We start from the raw sequence: 14,299 nt of genomic DNA on the forward strand, positions 1-14,299 counted from the left end.
TGCATCTCTGCCAGTCTCAGCTTGGAGCATTAGCGAAGAAGCTCTAACTTCTAAACAAAATGTAACTTCAGAATTACTGAATGAATGGTATCAAATGATGGAGGGGCTGTTTATCTCCTCAGTGTTGGCATTATGTGCACAGAAGATGTACTGTGCAGCTATTTGAGGTCTTCCTCTGAACCTTCTTGTGTGCAAAGGCTCTCCCAACTTCTATAACTCATGTTGCTTTTCTGGAGTCAGAGGCAGAACTTTGGGTTTAGATGCATCTAACACGCAAATGCAGTGTTAAGGAGAGCTGACCTTTTGTAGTGTATGTACTTCAACCAGCACTGAAGGATTTACGCTACTGTAATATGTTAGAGTCATGACACTGTCTCTGCACTTTGCCAACAAACATTTTCAGTTGTATCTCTTCAACATCATCACAATAGTTTATCTACAAAGAAGGGAGTAATTCCCTACCTGACAAGGGTACCATGAGTTTCCTTATGTTTGTGTTGTTGTTTTTCATTTCTTTGTTGTTTTAACTGAGTACTCCTGATAGACTCTGATAACTCTCTCCAATAACAACACTCAGCACGAGCCACCTGCTGCATGTTTATGTGGCTCACTGATATACGGGTTGTCTCATGGCTCCTCTCCACCCTTTTTGTTTGCTTTCTTTTTCTGATAGAGATGGAGGAGAGAAGGTGTAAAGCTTCTTCTGTCCTTGAAACCTTGAGCCTATCCTTTCCTCCTCCTGTGGACTTTCTCACTACGCGGTTTCTGCCTGCATAAACACAGATTAATACTGCAGCTGAAGTTCCTTTAGATTAGACAGCGTAGTGCTGCTTGATGAACTGCCAGGCTGGCACGTGTGTATTTTTTAACTGAGATTTGATCTGTAGCTACTGCACTGTCATTTGCCTGAGGTTTTCACAGTGTGTTCTTCCTGTACTCGGGGCATTACCTCAGCTGCTAATTACTTCTCTCATCATGAACAAAATCGTGCTGTTTACCTTAAAGGTGATGCATCAGCTTCATCCTGCTTAGCTCACAGACCTGCAAGTTAACTGCCTGCTTACAGCTGTTCCCCTGAGGTTCTTGCTCTACTGGTTTTCCGTCAGCTTCCACTTTCCAATTAGAGTCATTTGGAAGCACTCAACCTTCAGTAGGTGTACTTTTCAATGCCTGTTCCCACTTACACTAAAAGATGATTATACAATGCAAAAAGTCACATTTCAATGCAATGACTGTCTTTGGCTTGCAAAAATATTTTAAGATATGTGTGCAAGATGTCATAGAGGTATACTTTGTACTCTGTTATAATCCAGGCCAAAGGAGAGGATGCAGCTTAATCATTACAGACTTTGGACAGGGAGGCATGACTTTTGGTTTCTATTCTTGGTTTTACTGCTGACTTAACATGTGACTTGTGCAAGTGATTTAACCTCTGTGTGGCCCAGCTTGCCTACATGTAACATAAATATTATAATCTCTGCTTCTCAATTTTTGCCAATGAGGGCACTACAGTAGCCTGTTGTGAGCACCCTGTTTGATGACGTGTTGAACGTAAAGTGCAGCTCTGCAGATTTGTTTTTCATTCCTCCCCATCCATGCCCCTTAATGGCATTCTTCTCCTTACTGGGGTACTGAGCCAGTGGCCTCTCCCAGCAGCTATGTTTGAATAAAACAGAGGAACTGGAAACCATAAGAATGAGGCTTGTGAGCATAGGAAAAGGCACATCTTTATGTGTACAGCCTCTGACTCGGCAGTTGCCTTCCACAAGCAGTCATGGTAGTTATAAACTTCAGAGTAAAAGGAAGTAACACACTACCTGAGTCTGGTGTTTCTGAGCTCAAGCATACCAAAATTCAGCTCTTGCAGTTATGGAGAAGGGAAAAAAGTCAGAGCACAAATTAATTTTTGTGGATGGCTTTGTGAGATGATCATTTGCCATGTCGCCATAAATGATGTGTTTGAATTACAAAAATCTGTGACATGCACTTCTCTGTAGCCCATACATGAGCCATGTGAGCAGGTGGTTTGTGCAAGGGCTTCTGCAGTGGTCAAGAATATCGTACTGAAGCAGTTTGTAAGCCATAGAGACTTAGATGTGCTTGAGTTAAAGTCTTTTCTCCCTTGCTTATGTTAGAAGATCAACTATGGACAAAATGGGCCTCAGCAGGACCTGGCCCAACAGTGCATCTCTTCCCTCTGTAATATATGTCATTGACATGGGATGAGACTCTGCAAGGAGTAATGAAAACAGATTCCAAATATAAAAGTAGCTGGTATTATCAAAAAAAAAGATAAAGTGAGTGGAAATACTGTAGCAGAAACTGCTGCAGCAAATGTTTTCCTCTAAAACCTGCACAAGAGTGCTGAAAAGACACACATTCTTTCCTTGGGTTCGTGCATCTGCTCCAAAGTAACAGCTGAGAGGGAGAACGTAAAAAACTATATAAGCATCAGAACGTTTTAAATATAATTTAACATGGATTTACCTGGTAGAACAACTTGGAGAAGGGACAGCCAAAGTTCAGCGTGTTAGCATGTTCTGCTCCTGACACATATTCTCCACATGCTCCTAGAATGAATATCAGTAACGATATAGAGATGACTGAGCGAAGCACAGACCTACTTAAGTGTGAGGTTTTATTAGAACTAAGTGCATACTTTAAGTGGAGAGGTTATTATTAAAGATGAAGGCCGAAATTCTGCCCCTACTACTGTCCATGGCAAAATCCCTACAGATTCTATGTACAGCAGGTTTGTACTCATCTTGAAATGTAGCCAGCAGAAGCAGCAGCAAACTGCTATGCGGTTGTCTCTCCTTTTTTGATTTTTCTCATTGCCGGTCAGGTGTTTAATGCAGAATTAAGCTTTCTTTCTCTGCCCTGCGTGGCTTCCTTTTACCATCCCCTTCTATCACCACAGGCAGTCTGCCTGTCCTAGCAGGTTGAGCTGGGTGCTGATTTTATTGAGAAGCAAGGGAGGATCACTCATACAGTCACTTCTGCTGTCTGATGTTCTTAGGCAGGAATCATAATGGCATCCTAAGCTGCTAAAGCTGCTTCTGCAGTGAACAACTCATCGCAGGCTACTCAGATCCCTTTTATGAGAGCTGACTTCTGTTAACACTGCCCTATGGCTTACCCTCGTACACTGCATCACATATGGTCTTGTTTGACCATAGCTATATTGATGTCAAACTTTATACCTGTAGTATTCATGGTAACGGTTTTTTTTCAGTATTTCTGGACATGTGAGCACACTGTTCCAGCCACACCATATGCAGAGACGAAACAGACAAATACCCCAGAAGACTGGGGTATTCCTTGCCTGGGTACATTCCCTTCCTCATAAAGCCCGGACTACCTGTGTTTGCAATGCAGAAAGCTCACATTTGGCAAGCTTTATAAAACACATTTAGCCCCTACTAAAATATGGCCTGCCATCTTGCACACGTTATTGTTCTGTTCCTACATGCTTGGCCTTGCACAGATTCCAAGAAAAAATGCTTCTTAAAATACAACACATAACTTAAACTTGGCTGTGTATGCAAAGGAAAAGCAATTAAAGGTAAAAATATTGTCTCAGATCCAGGGAGTTTGAGACAGGAACATTGTTATTGCTCCCCTGAAGAAATCAGAATGCATTCACATTTAATGCGTTCTCAGAAGCTTGTGCTGAACTTTCCTAGAAAGAATGAAGAGAGGTGGTACAACCAGTAATCCCAATGACCCGTTGCATTGAATGAACCTCTTAAATGAAACAACAAAATTTATAGACATCATGTAGAGTGCGTACCTGCAGCTAGCAAGTACCAAGTGATGATAGCTTTGTTGGTGCCTCAGTCATTTTTTACAAGCTCCTACGGAGGAGCCCCTGAGTGCCCCCGGGGCTGACCTCCGAGAGAACAAGTGCTCACAGGTCTGTCTGAAGCACAGCAGCAGGTCTGCACTGCTCAGATAATGCACATCGGTGAGGTCTCTGCTCTCTGTCTGCTTTAGCAGTGTTGGGCATCAGCACTGGAGGAAGGTCTCTGGAATCTCAGGCCAAAGATGACGGGTAATAAAAACGTCACCCTGGCAATAAGGAGGCAGATAACAAGATGCCCAGTGTGTGGCACAGGCAAGCACCAGCACCAGGGGCCCCGAGCCTTGCAAATACACAGGATGCCTGAGGAGATGCTCCCTTCTGTGCCTTCACTGCTCTGGGCTCTAAGGGAGAGAACACAGAGAATTCCTCTCTTATATTTATTTAAAAGTATTCATGCAGATAAGAACAAGGGGAATCAAAGTCTGAGTTTCGGCTTCAAAATCTGAAGGTGTTTCAAGGTGTTCTGTGAAAAAGAGTGTAATTGCTTTATTGGTACAGTGAAAAGATATCTTGGGGGCGAAGACTTTCCTCCAGCTTTTAAGGATGCGTTGTAATGGGAGCCCTGCTGGGTGCGGGGGCAGCTGTTACACATCTGTGCAAACTGCGTCACCTGAACTCCTGTTGGACCCGGCTGTGATTATGGGGCAGGCAGAGGTGGCAGCACACAAACGCTGTCTGTGCCTGCTGGATCACTGTGCTCCGCTCTATAGTTCCTCTCGCAGGGAGGCAGCCCTACGAGGGAGCACAGGTGCACGGTGTGAGGTCAAGTTTCGGGATGCAAAAACAAAATCTGCATTCAGATATTCTTTTTGGTCACGGAAAGTTTGGTGTGGAATTTGGTGCCGATTTCTGATCGTTTCCCACCCTGCTATAAAGATGGGGTGCTGGCTGTTCTGGTGGGCCAGCAGCAGCGGCGACGGAGCTGCAGGTGCCGCTTTATTCGTGCCCTGGCCGTTATTTGTTGTGGACGCGTGTTGATAAACTCCCGCGTGCCTCAGTTTTTTTGCCTGAAGAGCGTCACGAGCCCTGCTGAGCCCTGCGCTGAGCCCTGCGCGGAGCCAGCCCGACAGCACGGGCCGAGCGGAGCGCCCGTCCCCGCAGCCGTACCCCAGGGCGTCCCCTGCGCGCCGTGGCGCGGTGCGGCCGCCTGCCGCTCGGTGCCGGGCCCGCTCGGAGTCGCTGCCGCTGCCCGGGGCCGGCCCCCCCGCCTCCCTCGCCTTCCCGTTTTGGCAGGGGATTAAAGCAGCTCCCCCCTGTGGCAGCAGTGACCCAGAAACGAGTTTGATTCACGGAGTCCTTCCTCCATAACAAGTACAAACGTCAGTCAGAGGGAGTCTCCGGCGGCGCGTGTGTGTGTGCGTGTGTGTGCGCGGCGCGGACGGCCGCTCTCCGCGCCCCGCCGCCGCCTCGCCGAACTCATGCGGCGGCCCCGCGCCCTCCGCGCAGGGGGAGCCCGGCCGCGCCGCCCGCCGCCGCCCCGCCGCCAGCAGGTAACCGTGCCGCCGCCCCGCGCCGCCGCAGCGCCCGCCGGGGAGCCGCCAGCACAGCCATATTTGATGGGTTTTTTTGTCGCTCCGGAGGCGGCGGGAGAGCGGTCGGGTGCCGAAGGTCGCTGCCTAGTGGAAATAAGAGAGTACGTCATTAACATGGCGCCGCGGCAAAGCGGGGCGGGAGGCGGCCGAGTTGCGGTTCCGCTATCCCGCGCGCAACTTGTGCCGGGCCGAGCGGGCGGAGGGAGGGAACGGGGGAGGAAGGGAGAAAGGGAGCGGGGACCCGCCGCGTCGCGCCGCGCTCCGGCCCGGGCTTAGGGCAGCGCCGCGGGCTGCGCCGGAGCCGCTCGGGAGGCGGAGGGCGGCGGCGGTCCCGGCGGAGTCGCGCCGGGAGGGGGCACGGCCGGCGGCTGTCCGGCTGTCACCGCAGCACCGCGCGTCCCGGAGCCGCCCCGCTCACCGCGGGAGGAGGGGCCGTGCGCGGAACGGCGCGCTTACGCCGAGCGCCCGTTTGGGCTCGGAGGGAAAAAAGCGCGCTTCGAAAGCATAGAATCCGCTCTCGGCGGAGCGGGGCACAAGTTACTGCTCGGGGTGCGGCAGGGGGCGGAAGGGGGGGGGGGGTGTTGCTTTGGGCGGCAGGTGCAGCGGCCCCTCGCCATCCATGTGCCCGGCGCCGCCCCGCCCGCCCGCGCTCGGGGAGTTTAAAGGCGCGCGGGGCGCGAGCGGCCACGTGGGGGGCGCGGTGCGAACTTGGCGGGGCAGCCCCGCGGGATGGTCGGACCGTGCCGCCCTTGGCGCGGCGCTGGGCACGCGGGTCCGTACGGCGGCGTTTGGCCGGGGCAGAACGGAACGGCGCCATGGCCGTCGGAACGGCCGGGCACGGCGGGGCCTCCCAGCCGCATAACGGTCCGCGCTCCGTTCGCGAAACGAGACGAAGCGCCGCCGCCCCCCGCCCCCGCCGCCGGGATGGTTCCCCGCCCCGTTCCGCTCCGCTCCCCGCCCGGCCCGGCCGTCGGCGCCGCGGGGCTCGCCGCGTTTCGGGGCGGGCGGAGCGGCGGGTGTTTGTTTGTGCGCAGCGCCTGCTGGCTGCCGCCTGTGACGAGAGGTGATGCACAGTTTCCAGAACTGTCTGGGAGTGGGAGGAGAGACACACACCGACACGAGCGCGAGTCCCCGCCGCGATCCCGGCCCCCCCGACGCCGTGCCCTCGCGCCCAGGGCGGGGGCGGTGCCGCCGTTCCGGCGGTGACGGCGCTCGGGGCGGCGGGGCGGCGAGTTTAATTTGCGGCCGGGCCCGAGCGGATTGGTGGCGGCGGGCGGCGGGGAGGAGCGGCGGCAGGGGAAGGAGGCGGGGGCGCCGGGCCGTTCAAATGCAGAGCGACGGCGGCGGCGGCGCGGCCCGGCGGCGCGGCCCGGCGGCTCCGTTCCCTTTGGCGGGGCGGGCGCTGAGGTGGGGCTGCCGCGTGGGGAGAACAGAGCGAAGCGGAGCCGAGCGGCGCCCGGCGGCACCCGCGAGGCGGCAGATTTGAACTGGTCCCGCCCGCCGGAGGGGCGGCGCGCTGCGCTGCGGCGCCCGCGGGAAGGAGCGCGCGGTCGGCGGCGGATCCCCGTGTTGTGCTGCCGGCCCTCGGCTGGTCGTGCCGCTCTGGTCCAGGCCCTCCATGGCCCGCAGGTGAGCTCAGCGGGGCTCCGGGCCGCCGGCCGCGCTGTGGGAGCTCCCAGGTGTGACGTGCAAATGAGCGGCTCTTGTGGCCGAGCGGCGGCACGACGAGATGTGGGTTCCCCGCCGGTAGCGCTAGAAATTAGGTTACCTTTTAACGACGCGCCTCGGTTGGCTTTCTAATTCAAAATCAGTTGGATGCTTTTGTGCCGCCCGCATTGGTTAGTTTTCAGGGACGGGTTTTGCCGTGACAAGAAACGATGTCCTTAAGTTGGCTCTGTCCTTTAAGCGTGTCAAAAGCTGCCCACACTTATAAACCTGCAGCCTTCACAAAGCGCTGACAGAACGTGCTTGTGATTCTGTTTGGAGAGGGTTCTCACCCTCAGCGGGATGTTGTTGAACAGCAGGGCTGTGCGCTCAGCAGCAGCCAGGTTTTCCCTCTGGCTGCACACACCGCTTGCTCGCTGCTTTTGAGCTTTGTGTAATACACGTGTTTAAAATACAATAACAATAATAAACCTCCTTCCCATTCACAGCTGCACATTTCCCTTCTGGCTTCTCTGGTTTCATTCCTGGTTCACGCAGATGAAAATGCGCAGTGATTCCTCTGGTGCTTTCTCCCAGCCGTTCATCCTGCTGCTGGTTCCAGTGGGACCATCCGAGCTGACGGCTCCTTGGTGGCAGGGCAGAGCCGTGCTGGCTGCAGGGTGGGCTGGGTGTGCTGCCAGAGCTCGCTTTGCCAGGGCTTTGGGCAGTCGCTTCCACCGGCACAACTTGGGAATAGGTATCAGGAACCAGTTTTGTGCAGGTAGAGCAGTGAGCGTGTGGGTCTCAGGTGTGCTGCGCTCAGACACTTGTGCTTTTCCTTGTTGGGGTTGGAGCAGGGTGGTGCGGTTAATGGGAGAGAAGAGTGCTCCTGGCCTGGGAATGTGCTGCCTTTGTTTAATGGCACACTGAGGGCTTTCTCTCCAAATCTAGGGTCTTGGGCTTTTTTATTTCGTTTCAGGTTGGAATGTGTGCTATTCTCTGTGACTACAGAACTTTCAAAGTTTCTATCAGTGTTAAAAAGGAGTTAGGTAATTTTCTGTAAATTGGAGTAGTTGATAGTATTTTTGATGTAACTGTGCCCAGAAGAAAACAGCAGTTTTCTGTTCTTGCACCAGTTCATGAAGAGCAAGGTGCTGCCATGACCCAGCTACTGAACAGAAAGCAGCAGAAGAAACCAAGTGTGTTCATCTGCTGTTCTTGTGACTGTGTTAAACTTCCATGTGCGCCGTGAGTGTTCTGAAGTGATCTCTGGTGCACTGGGTGTAATTAGGTGTTGGTTTCAGGGCAGTCAGTGTATTACATTCAGGAGAAGCCAGATTTCAGTTTGTCTTCAGTGTGTGCATCTGTCATAATTCTGTGCTCTTCCCATCCTGTCTCTGCAGCTGCTCATTGCAGTTCATCACACTGCCACCTGCTAACATGGTTCTGGTTAGTTGTCTGCCAGAGTGTGAATGATGAACTTTCTACGTGGAGGTTTATCCCTGAAGGTTCTCTAGTAATAACTGCACTGCAGTTCCTTTGAGCTCCGCAAGTAGACTTTTTCAAATACAGTTATTTAAATAAACATGTCTGTTTCACTATTAGCATTGCCAAGACTTTGGCGCACTACATCTCTCTCTTCGGCCATGTCCACTCAAGGTCAGATGCAGTGATAAAGTAGATGGTGCCATTATGGCTTAGTACCAGTGTAAAACAACCAACCAACCATATATATATATGCAGCACATTCATGTGTACACATGCATGCTCACCTACAGTTTTTATGGGGTAGTGCCTGGATTTCTGCTCTGAGGAAGCTAGAATTAAGTACTTTGCATTTTGCGTCTTTGCCTGAAAAAAAGCAAGAGAAAGGATTTTGGTATTGCTGTCCTGTGCAGCTTCTGTTGCTTGTCGTTTCAAATCAGCCTGCTGTAGAGGTAGGAGATGAGCAGAGCGGTGATGCTCGCTGCTGTGCAGTGCTGGGTCATGTTGCTGTGCACCCTGTGAAGAGGCAGCAGAACTGGCTGTGTTCTTAGAGACAGCTTGTTAGTGTGTAGGGTAAGATGTCTGTGGCTCACCCTTGTTAGAGCGTGCAAATCCACCATGCGTTTGACATTGATTTTGGATTATCATTTCGTCATTTCATTCGCACAGTGTTTTACAGGTGTTGTGCAATAGAGGCTCTCTCCTGAATAAAGTATGCAGAAAAAATTCAGGCAGTGCAGTCTCGTCTTTAAGATGATCAGAGTATCAGTTCTGCAGTGTTAACTCCAAAGTTAGAGTTGTATGTTTGCTGTTGGCCCAGTCAACAAGTAAAGCCCAGAGCTTGGCTCTCAAAGCTAACGTGATGGCGTGGGGTGGATAAAACCTCTGGTGTTGTCTTAGTGGAGCATCATTCCTCAGGTGGGGAGCATGGCAGAGCCTGCTGCAGGCTACCAGTCAGACACATTGCCTGACCTCTGAAACTATGGCTTTGAAGTGGAGAGGCGATGAAGTGAAGCTGAACTGTTACACAGAATTTTAGTAAGATTCGCATCTGTATCAAAGCCAGCCTAGTGTGCAAATCGAATCCTCGCCTTGTTGAACTGTGCAAGCACTGCTGTAAGCTATGCCAAGAGTGCTCCCTTGTTATGGTAGGGTGAGAAGTGAAGGTGGAAATCAGAGCAAACCTGAGGTCTTCTCTATTACTTTGAATGGCAGCAAGCATCCAGTTGCTTCCGTGAAACTTCTGAGAGGTGATGTTATTTGTGGCACCAGAATTTTAGTTAGAGCAGGGTGTAACTGGAAGCTTGGGGAGTGCTTGATGTGTGGGTGTTGGGCAGCCTTCCTTGTGTTTGGGCTGCAGGACTTTGTAGCTCTTGAACACTTGGTGTGTGTGGATGTAGCGAGTGCTTTGTACGAGCTCCACAACTGTTCAGCGGTTATTGGGTTGCCTTCAGTTGCTGGGAGTGGAGCTCAGTAACCTGAGTGGTTTCTTTCTGTCTCATTGCATTGTTTTTACTTCTTATTGGTATGAGTCGTAAAGTTCGATTTAAATGTTTTGCCCTTTTGTTGTGATCATGTTTACATGTGAATTTGCGTTATGTGTGTGTTGATCGTAGCCAACTTGTACTATTGTGCTAGCTGTGGTACAGTCAGTCTTGGTGAGCCCAACAGTTGGAATTGAGAGGCCTACTTCTGTTTCAGATACGTGTTTTAATGAGAGCAGAGGTGAGTTAGATGCGTTATGTTTGTACCTGAGTATGCTGATTGTGGGTCAAAATGCAGTCAACCTTCGTGATTGGAAGGGGTGGAATTTCAGATAAAGGTAGCACTGAAATCCCAGGCTGGGAAGGAGAAAGAGATGAGCACTTTTACTGGAAAGCCTGACATTCCGCCTTTTAAGGTATAAAATTACCTCCTTAATTTAGTTGCAGATTTTTTAAAATGACATAAATTTCCAGTATCCTCTCAGTGTGCAAACTGTGTGTGCATGTGGCTGAGAAGGGAAAGCCTGCACCGCCAGCGTGCACCTCACCACCAGCAGTCTGTGGTTAGCCGTGCTAAAGTTGCTGTGTGACTGAGGTCCCCGTTAGCTGGCAGCAGCCTGTGGTGTGTGTGGTGCTGCAGGAGAAGCAGCATTGCCATCTGTGTGGGCTGTTCTTATTAGCTGTTCCAGTGCTACCTGTAGATGGTGTATCCTAGGCTATGGGCTTGAGCATCTGGTGTGTGATGTTTAAAAGGAGCAGTTTGAAGTTATTTTAGAAATCAAAAACTGCTTTATTCCTTTTAATGGTGGAACATTTAGGGGTTAATCATAGGGGGGTTGACAATTGCTCAAAGCAGCCAAGCACTGCTTTTCCATTAGCGATATAGCTCCCCGAAAACTCAGTGAAGTTCAAAGGTAGGAAAGGAAGATGTATGGATCTCGGCTCTCCTTTTGTATACATCTGTCAAAGAATCCCACACAAACTTCATTGAATTGTGCGTTTCTTTTTAACGTTGTGTTTGAGGATGTAGGCTTTTCAATGCAGCCATCTTTAGAAACCTGCCTTAGAGTGGGCAGGTAAATGAGCTGCCTTATTGAACACTCCGTACTCCAGAGAAGTGGCTGCTGTGCTGGCTGCTCTGACTGCTGGAGAATAGCTAATAGCTGGCTGATCCCCAGAGCTTGACAGGGAGGGTGTGAATACCGTCCTTTCCTCTGTGTGTATGTGCAATGTTATTTGGCTTTAGATTGCTTACTTTTCAGATGGTGCTGCAATGGAACAAGAAGTGAGGGTTCTGTCCAGGAATATCCAAGGTGCCTTACTGAGACAGTCTAGATTTTATTTTTCACTTTATTCCATATCCCTTTTATTTGGTTTGTAGGAGATATTTCTGTGCTGAGTATGCTCTTTTAGTTTGGTATTGTTTGTACTTGTTTCAGTTACAAGAAGAGTGTGTGTGCTGTGAGAAAAAGCATCTTAAGGAGCTGGGTCATGGCCTACCAGCAGCGAGTTCTGTCTTAGCCCAGTTTGGATCTGAGTGTTGCTTTCCAGTATTTCATAAGTGACTGTATGAGTACTTGGCTCTGGAATAGTCCATTTATACCAGGTCTTTTCAGAGGATTGTTATGCTCTGTGCTGGTGTGTGTGTTTACTCGTTGGTGACCTTTCTGCTCGTCAGACACAGAAAGTTCTGGTCTGCTCCAAAGCTGTTCTTCTGGGCTGAATTCTTTACACACTGTAAGAGGCTGTCATTAATGATTCTTCATTCTCTGCCATCAGAAGTTATATGTGAACTTTTACACGGTGGTGACAGCAGGTCTCGGTGAAATATTCACTAACCATTCAGTTTAATGCAGTGTAATGTCAAAGAGGAGGAAATCTTGTGGCACTCAGGCTTTAGAAACAAATTGGAATTTACCGTAGGTATAAAACAGAAGCAACTGAATCTGAGACTGTGCTTTTCTGGAGATGATCAAATGAATTTTGTCTCAAAAATGCTTATTTCTGTGTGAACCCCTTTCTAAAGAGATTTATTTCTGCTTTTTTGAAAGTTGGAAGTAGTGTCAGGCTTTCATTAGGTTTTTCTTCTCCTCACTTTGAGAATTACTCATAGAAGTTGAAATGGTTCTCCTGGAGTTTACTACCATGAGTCACTTGTCATTGAACAAAGTAGTAGTGGTTATCAGCATCCTGAAGCGGTCAATGGAAAGAGCTTTGCCAAGAGGTTCCAGGGAAATTCCACCTCACCTGGAGATGAAGAAGTTGGGTTTTCTGCACCCACCTGGAAGCAGAAGTGTTTCAGCACCTGATTTTCAAGTCTGCGCCCTGAAGGCACGTAGCAGGGCTTTGCTGCTAGCAGAACACTCAGGCCTTGTTGATAGCACTATTGATACATGGCAGGCAAAGGCTCGGGGGATTTGATGTGCCATCTAGAGTCCTTGTCAGTTCAACTTAAAGCCGATCTGCCTTTCTGCACTTCTTGTCGTGTTTTTTCCGCTTTTCAACTTACTGCTGTTAATAAGTTTTTACATGTAATGCTGACTGGCTATTTGCAGCTTCCTATTTTTTTTTTCTTTTCCTGAATTTACTTCCATTCTGCAAGGAATACACTCAGAATACCAGCACTGCGTGAGTAGCCAATGAAAACATAAGGAACATTTGCCTTTCCATCACTCATCACTGCTTTGTGTGCAGCTGAGCTCAGCATTACTAACATTCACCAACTTTGGAGCTCAGAGGGGCTGTGTAATCAGATGTTGGTGTGATTCCTGAAAAGCAGTTAGCATTTAGGCAGGCTGGTAGATGTGTGCATGCAGGAGGAAGTGACTCTGACCTTAGAGATGGTACCTTCTGGGGTGTATATGATCCATGTGTAGTTAATCTGCGAAAGCTTGGCTTGGTACTGCTGATGTTTCTTATTTTTTATGCAAGGGGAAGACTTTAATCTTTGACTTTGCAAATCTAGCACTTAACGCAGGGATAAAATTGTTCCAAAGGCATATTAGCCAAAGTAAATATTTACTGAGGCGGTTAAAATGTTACTGTATTGCAAATGTAGTGTCAGAATGGGCAGTGCGAGTTAAATTCATTTACTGCAGGCACTTTGTGGTGTTCAACCTCAGAAACAAATATGCTTCTGTTTGGGGGTGGACGTATTGGTGGGCTTGTCCTTATACCCTCCTGTTTTTTCCACCTGCTCAGAGGGTAATTACCTAATTAAGCACCTTTTGAGATATTCACTGCTCATATTTCAGATGCTGTTTAGAGTTGTTTGTTTTCCCTTATGTGTTGTAAATCCTCAAATGCCATCGGAAACACAACCTGATGACTGCGTATTATTATCTTGAGTTAAGTGCTGTCTCGTTGCTTTGCAGGCTGCCTGCTGTTTCCCGGGGAGATCATGAAACGACGTCGGCTTCCTAGCAGCAGTGAGAATTCTGATGACAATGGCAGTAAGTGCTCCTTTGTTGTAGAGTGCAGTAGGTTATGAGTTTGAAAATGCATTTTAATGCAGTGTTTCATGTGACGGAGGCACTTTGCATATTGGTTGGTTTGGTGGGAAGGTATGTGTGAGGAACCAGTTTTAAACTGAGTCCTTCTGAGCACAGGTGGATGTGGATTTGGGATCCCTCCCCCCCTTTATTGACTGCCCAATGTTAATTAGTAAGATAAAACAGAAGTTGGTCTTTGTTTCTCTTTTTGGGTCTTCAGTTGCCATCAGCATAATATATCACTGCAAGGGCAGAACTTGGATAGAGACATGTGCTCACCTTGTGCACACATCAGTATTTAGTACAAGATGACATTAGGGTTTTAAATTTGCTTCCATGTTCCCATACTCTTTTATGGAGTTGGAAGGTGTGTTGCGGGAGACTTCAGTAGTAAAGACTACCGAAAATGTTTTGCTTCCATTGAAGATGATTTTATTTAATGCATAACTTTCAACAGTCTGAATTCAGTGCATCACCGATTTGAATGCACAGTTTTTCTTTAAAAACCAAATAAAATCCAATTATTTCCATTCTGATGTAACTTAACACTGAGCTCTGTGTGATCTCTCATGTTTGGATTCCAGTGACCAATAATCTTTCATTTATAAAAAAAAATAGGTGGTTTGGGAAATGAACAGATGTGCCAAGGTATTTTCTTTGCCCCAGCAAACAAGGGGATTGTATTTGACTATAGAACTGCTTGTCCATTTGTCAGAGCTATTTTCCTGGTTTTAATGTGGCTTATCTGGGTGTACATCTTCACATTTTGAGCTTGGTTTTGAGTCCTCTCTGAAAAAT

The 14,299-nt window shown here is 49.1% G+C and overlaps 1 protein-coding gene across 11 annotated transcripts in view; it reads left to right on the forward strand.

Annotated features, from left to right (window-relative positions):
- JADE1 (jade family PHD finger 1) overlaps window positions 1-14,299 on the forward strand; it is a 125,873-nt gene that overhangs the window by 82,387 nt on the left and 29,187 nt on the right. For 3 of the 11 annotated variants that reach the window (XM_015861230.2, XM_015861227.2, XM_015861228.2), the window contains one exon: window positions 13,385-13,462. In XM_015861230.2, coding sequence (XP_015716716.1) covers window positions 13,411-13,462 — 52 coding nt within the window. In that variant the 5' untranslated portion in view covers window positions 13,385-13,410. Of the gene's footprint in view, window positions 1-5,324; window positions 5,356-5,377; window positions 5,499-6,920; window positions 7,027-7,072; window positions 12,342-12,381; window positions 12,639-12,679; window positions 13,215-13,384; window positions 13,463-14,299 lie in introns of those variants that run through there. The other 8 variants (XM_015861235.2, XM_015861232.2, XM_015861229.2 and 5 more) reach the window with 8 other exon arrangements.

The sequence above is a fragment of the Coturnix japonica genome, chromosome 4, assembly GCF_001577835.2.
Source record: "Coturnix japonica isolate 7356 chromosome 4, Coturnix japonica 2.1, whole genome shotgun sequence".
In the NCBI taxonomy this organism is placed as follows: domain Eukaryota; kingdom Metazoa; phylum Chordata; class Aves; order Galliformes; family Phasianidae; genus Coturnix; species Coturnix japonica.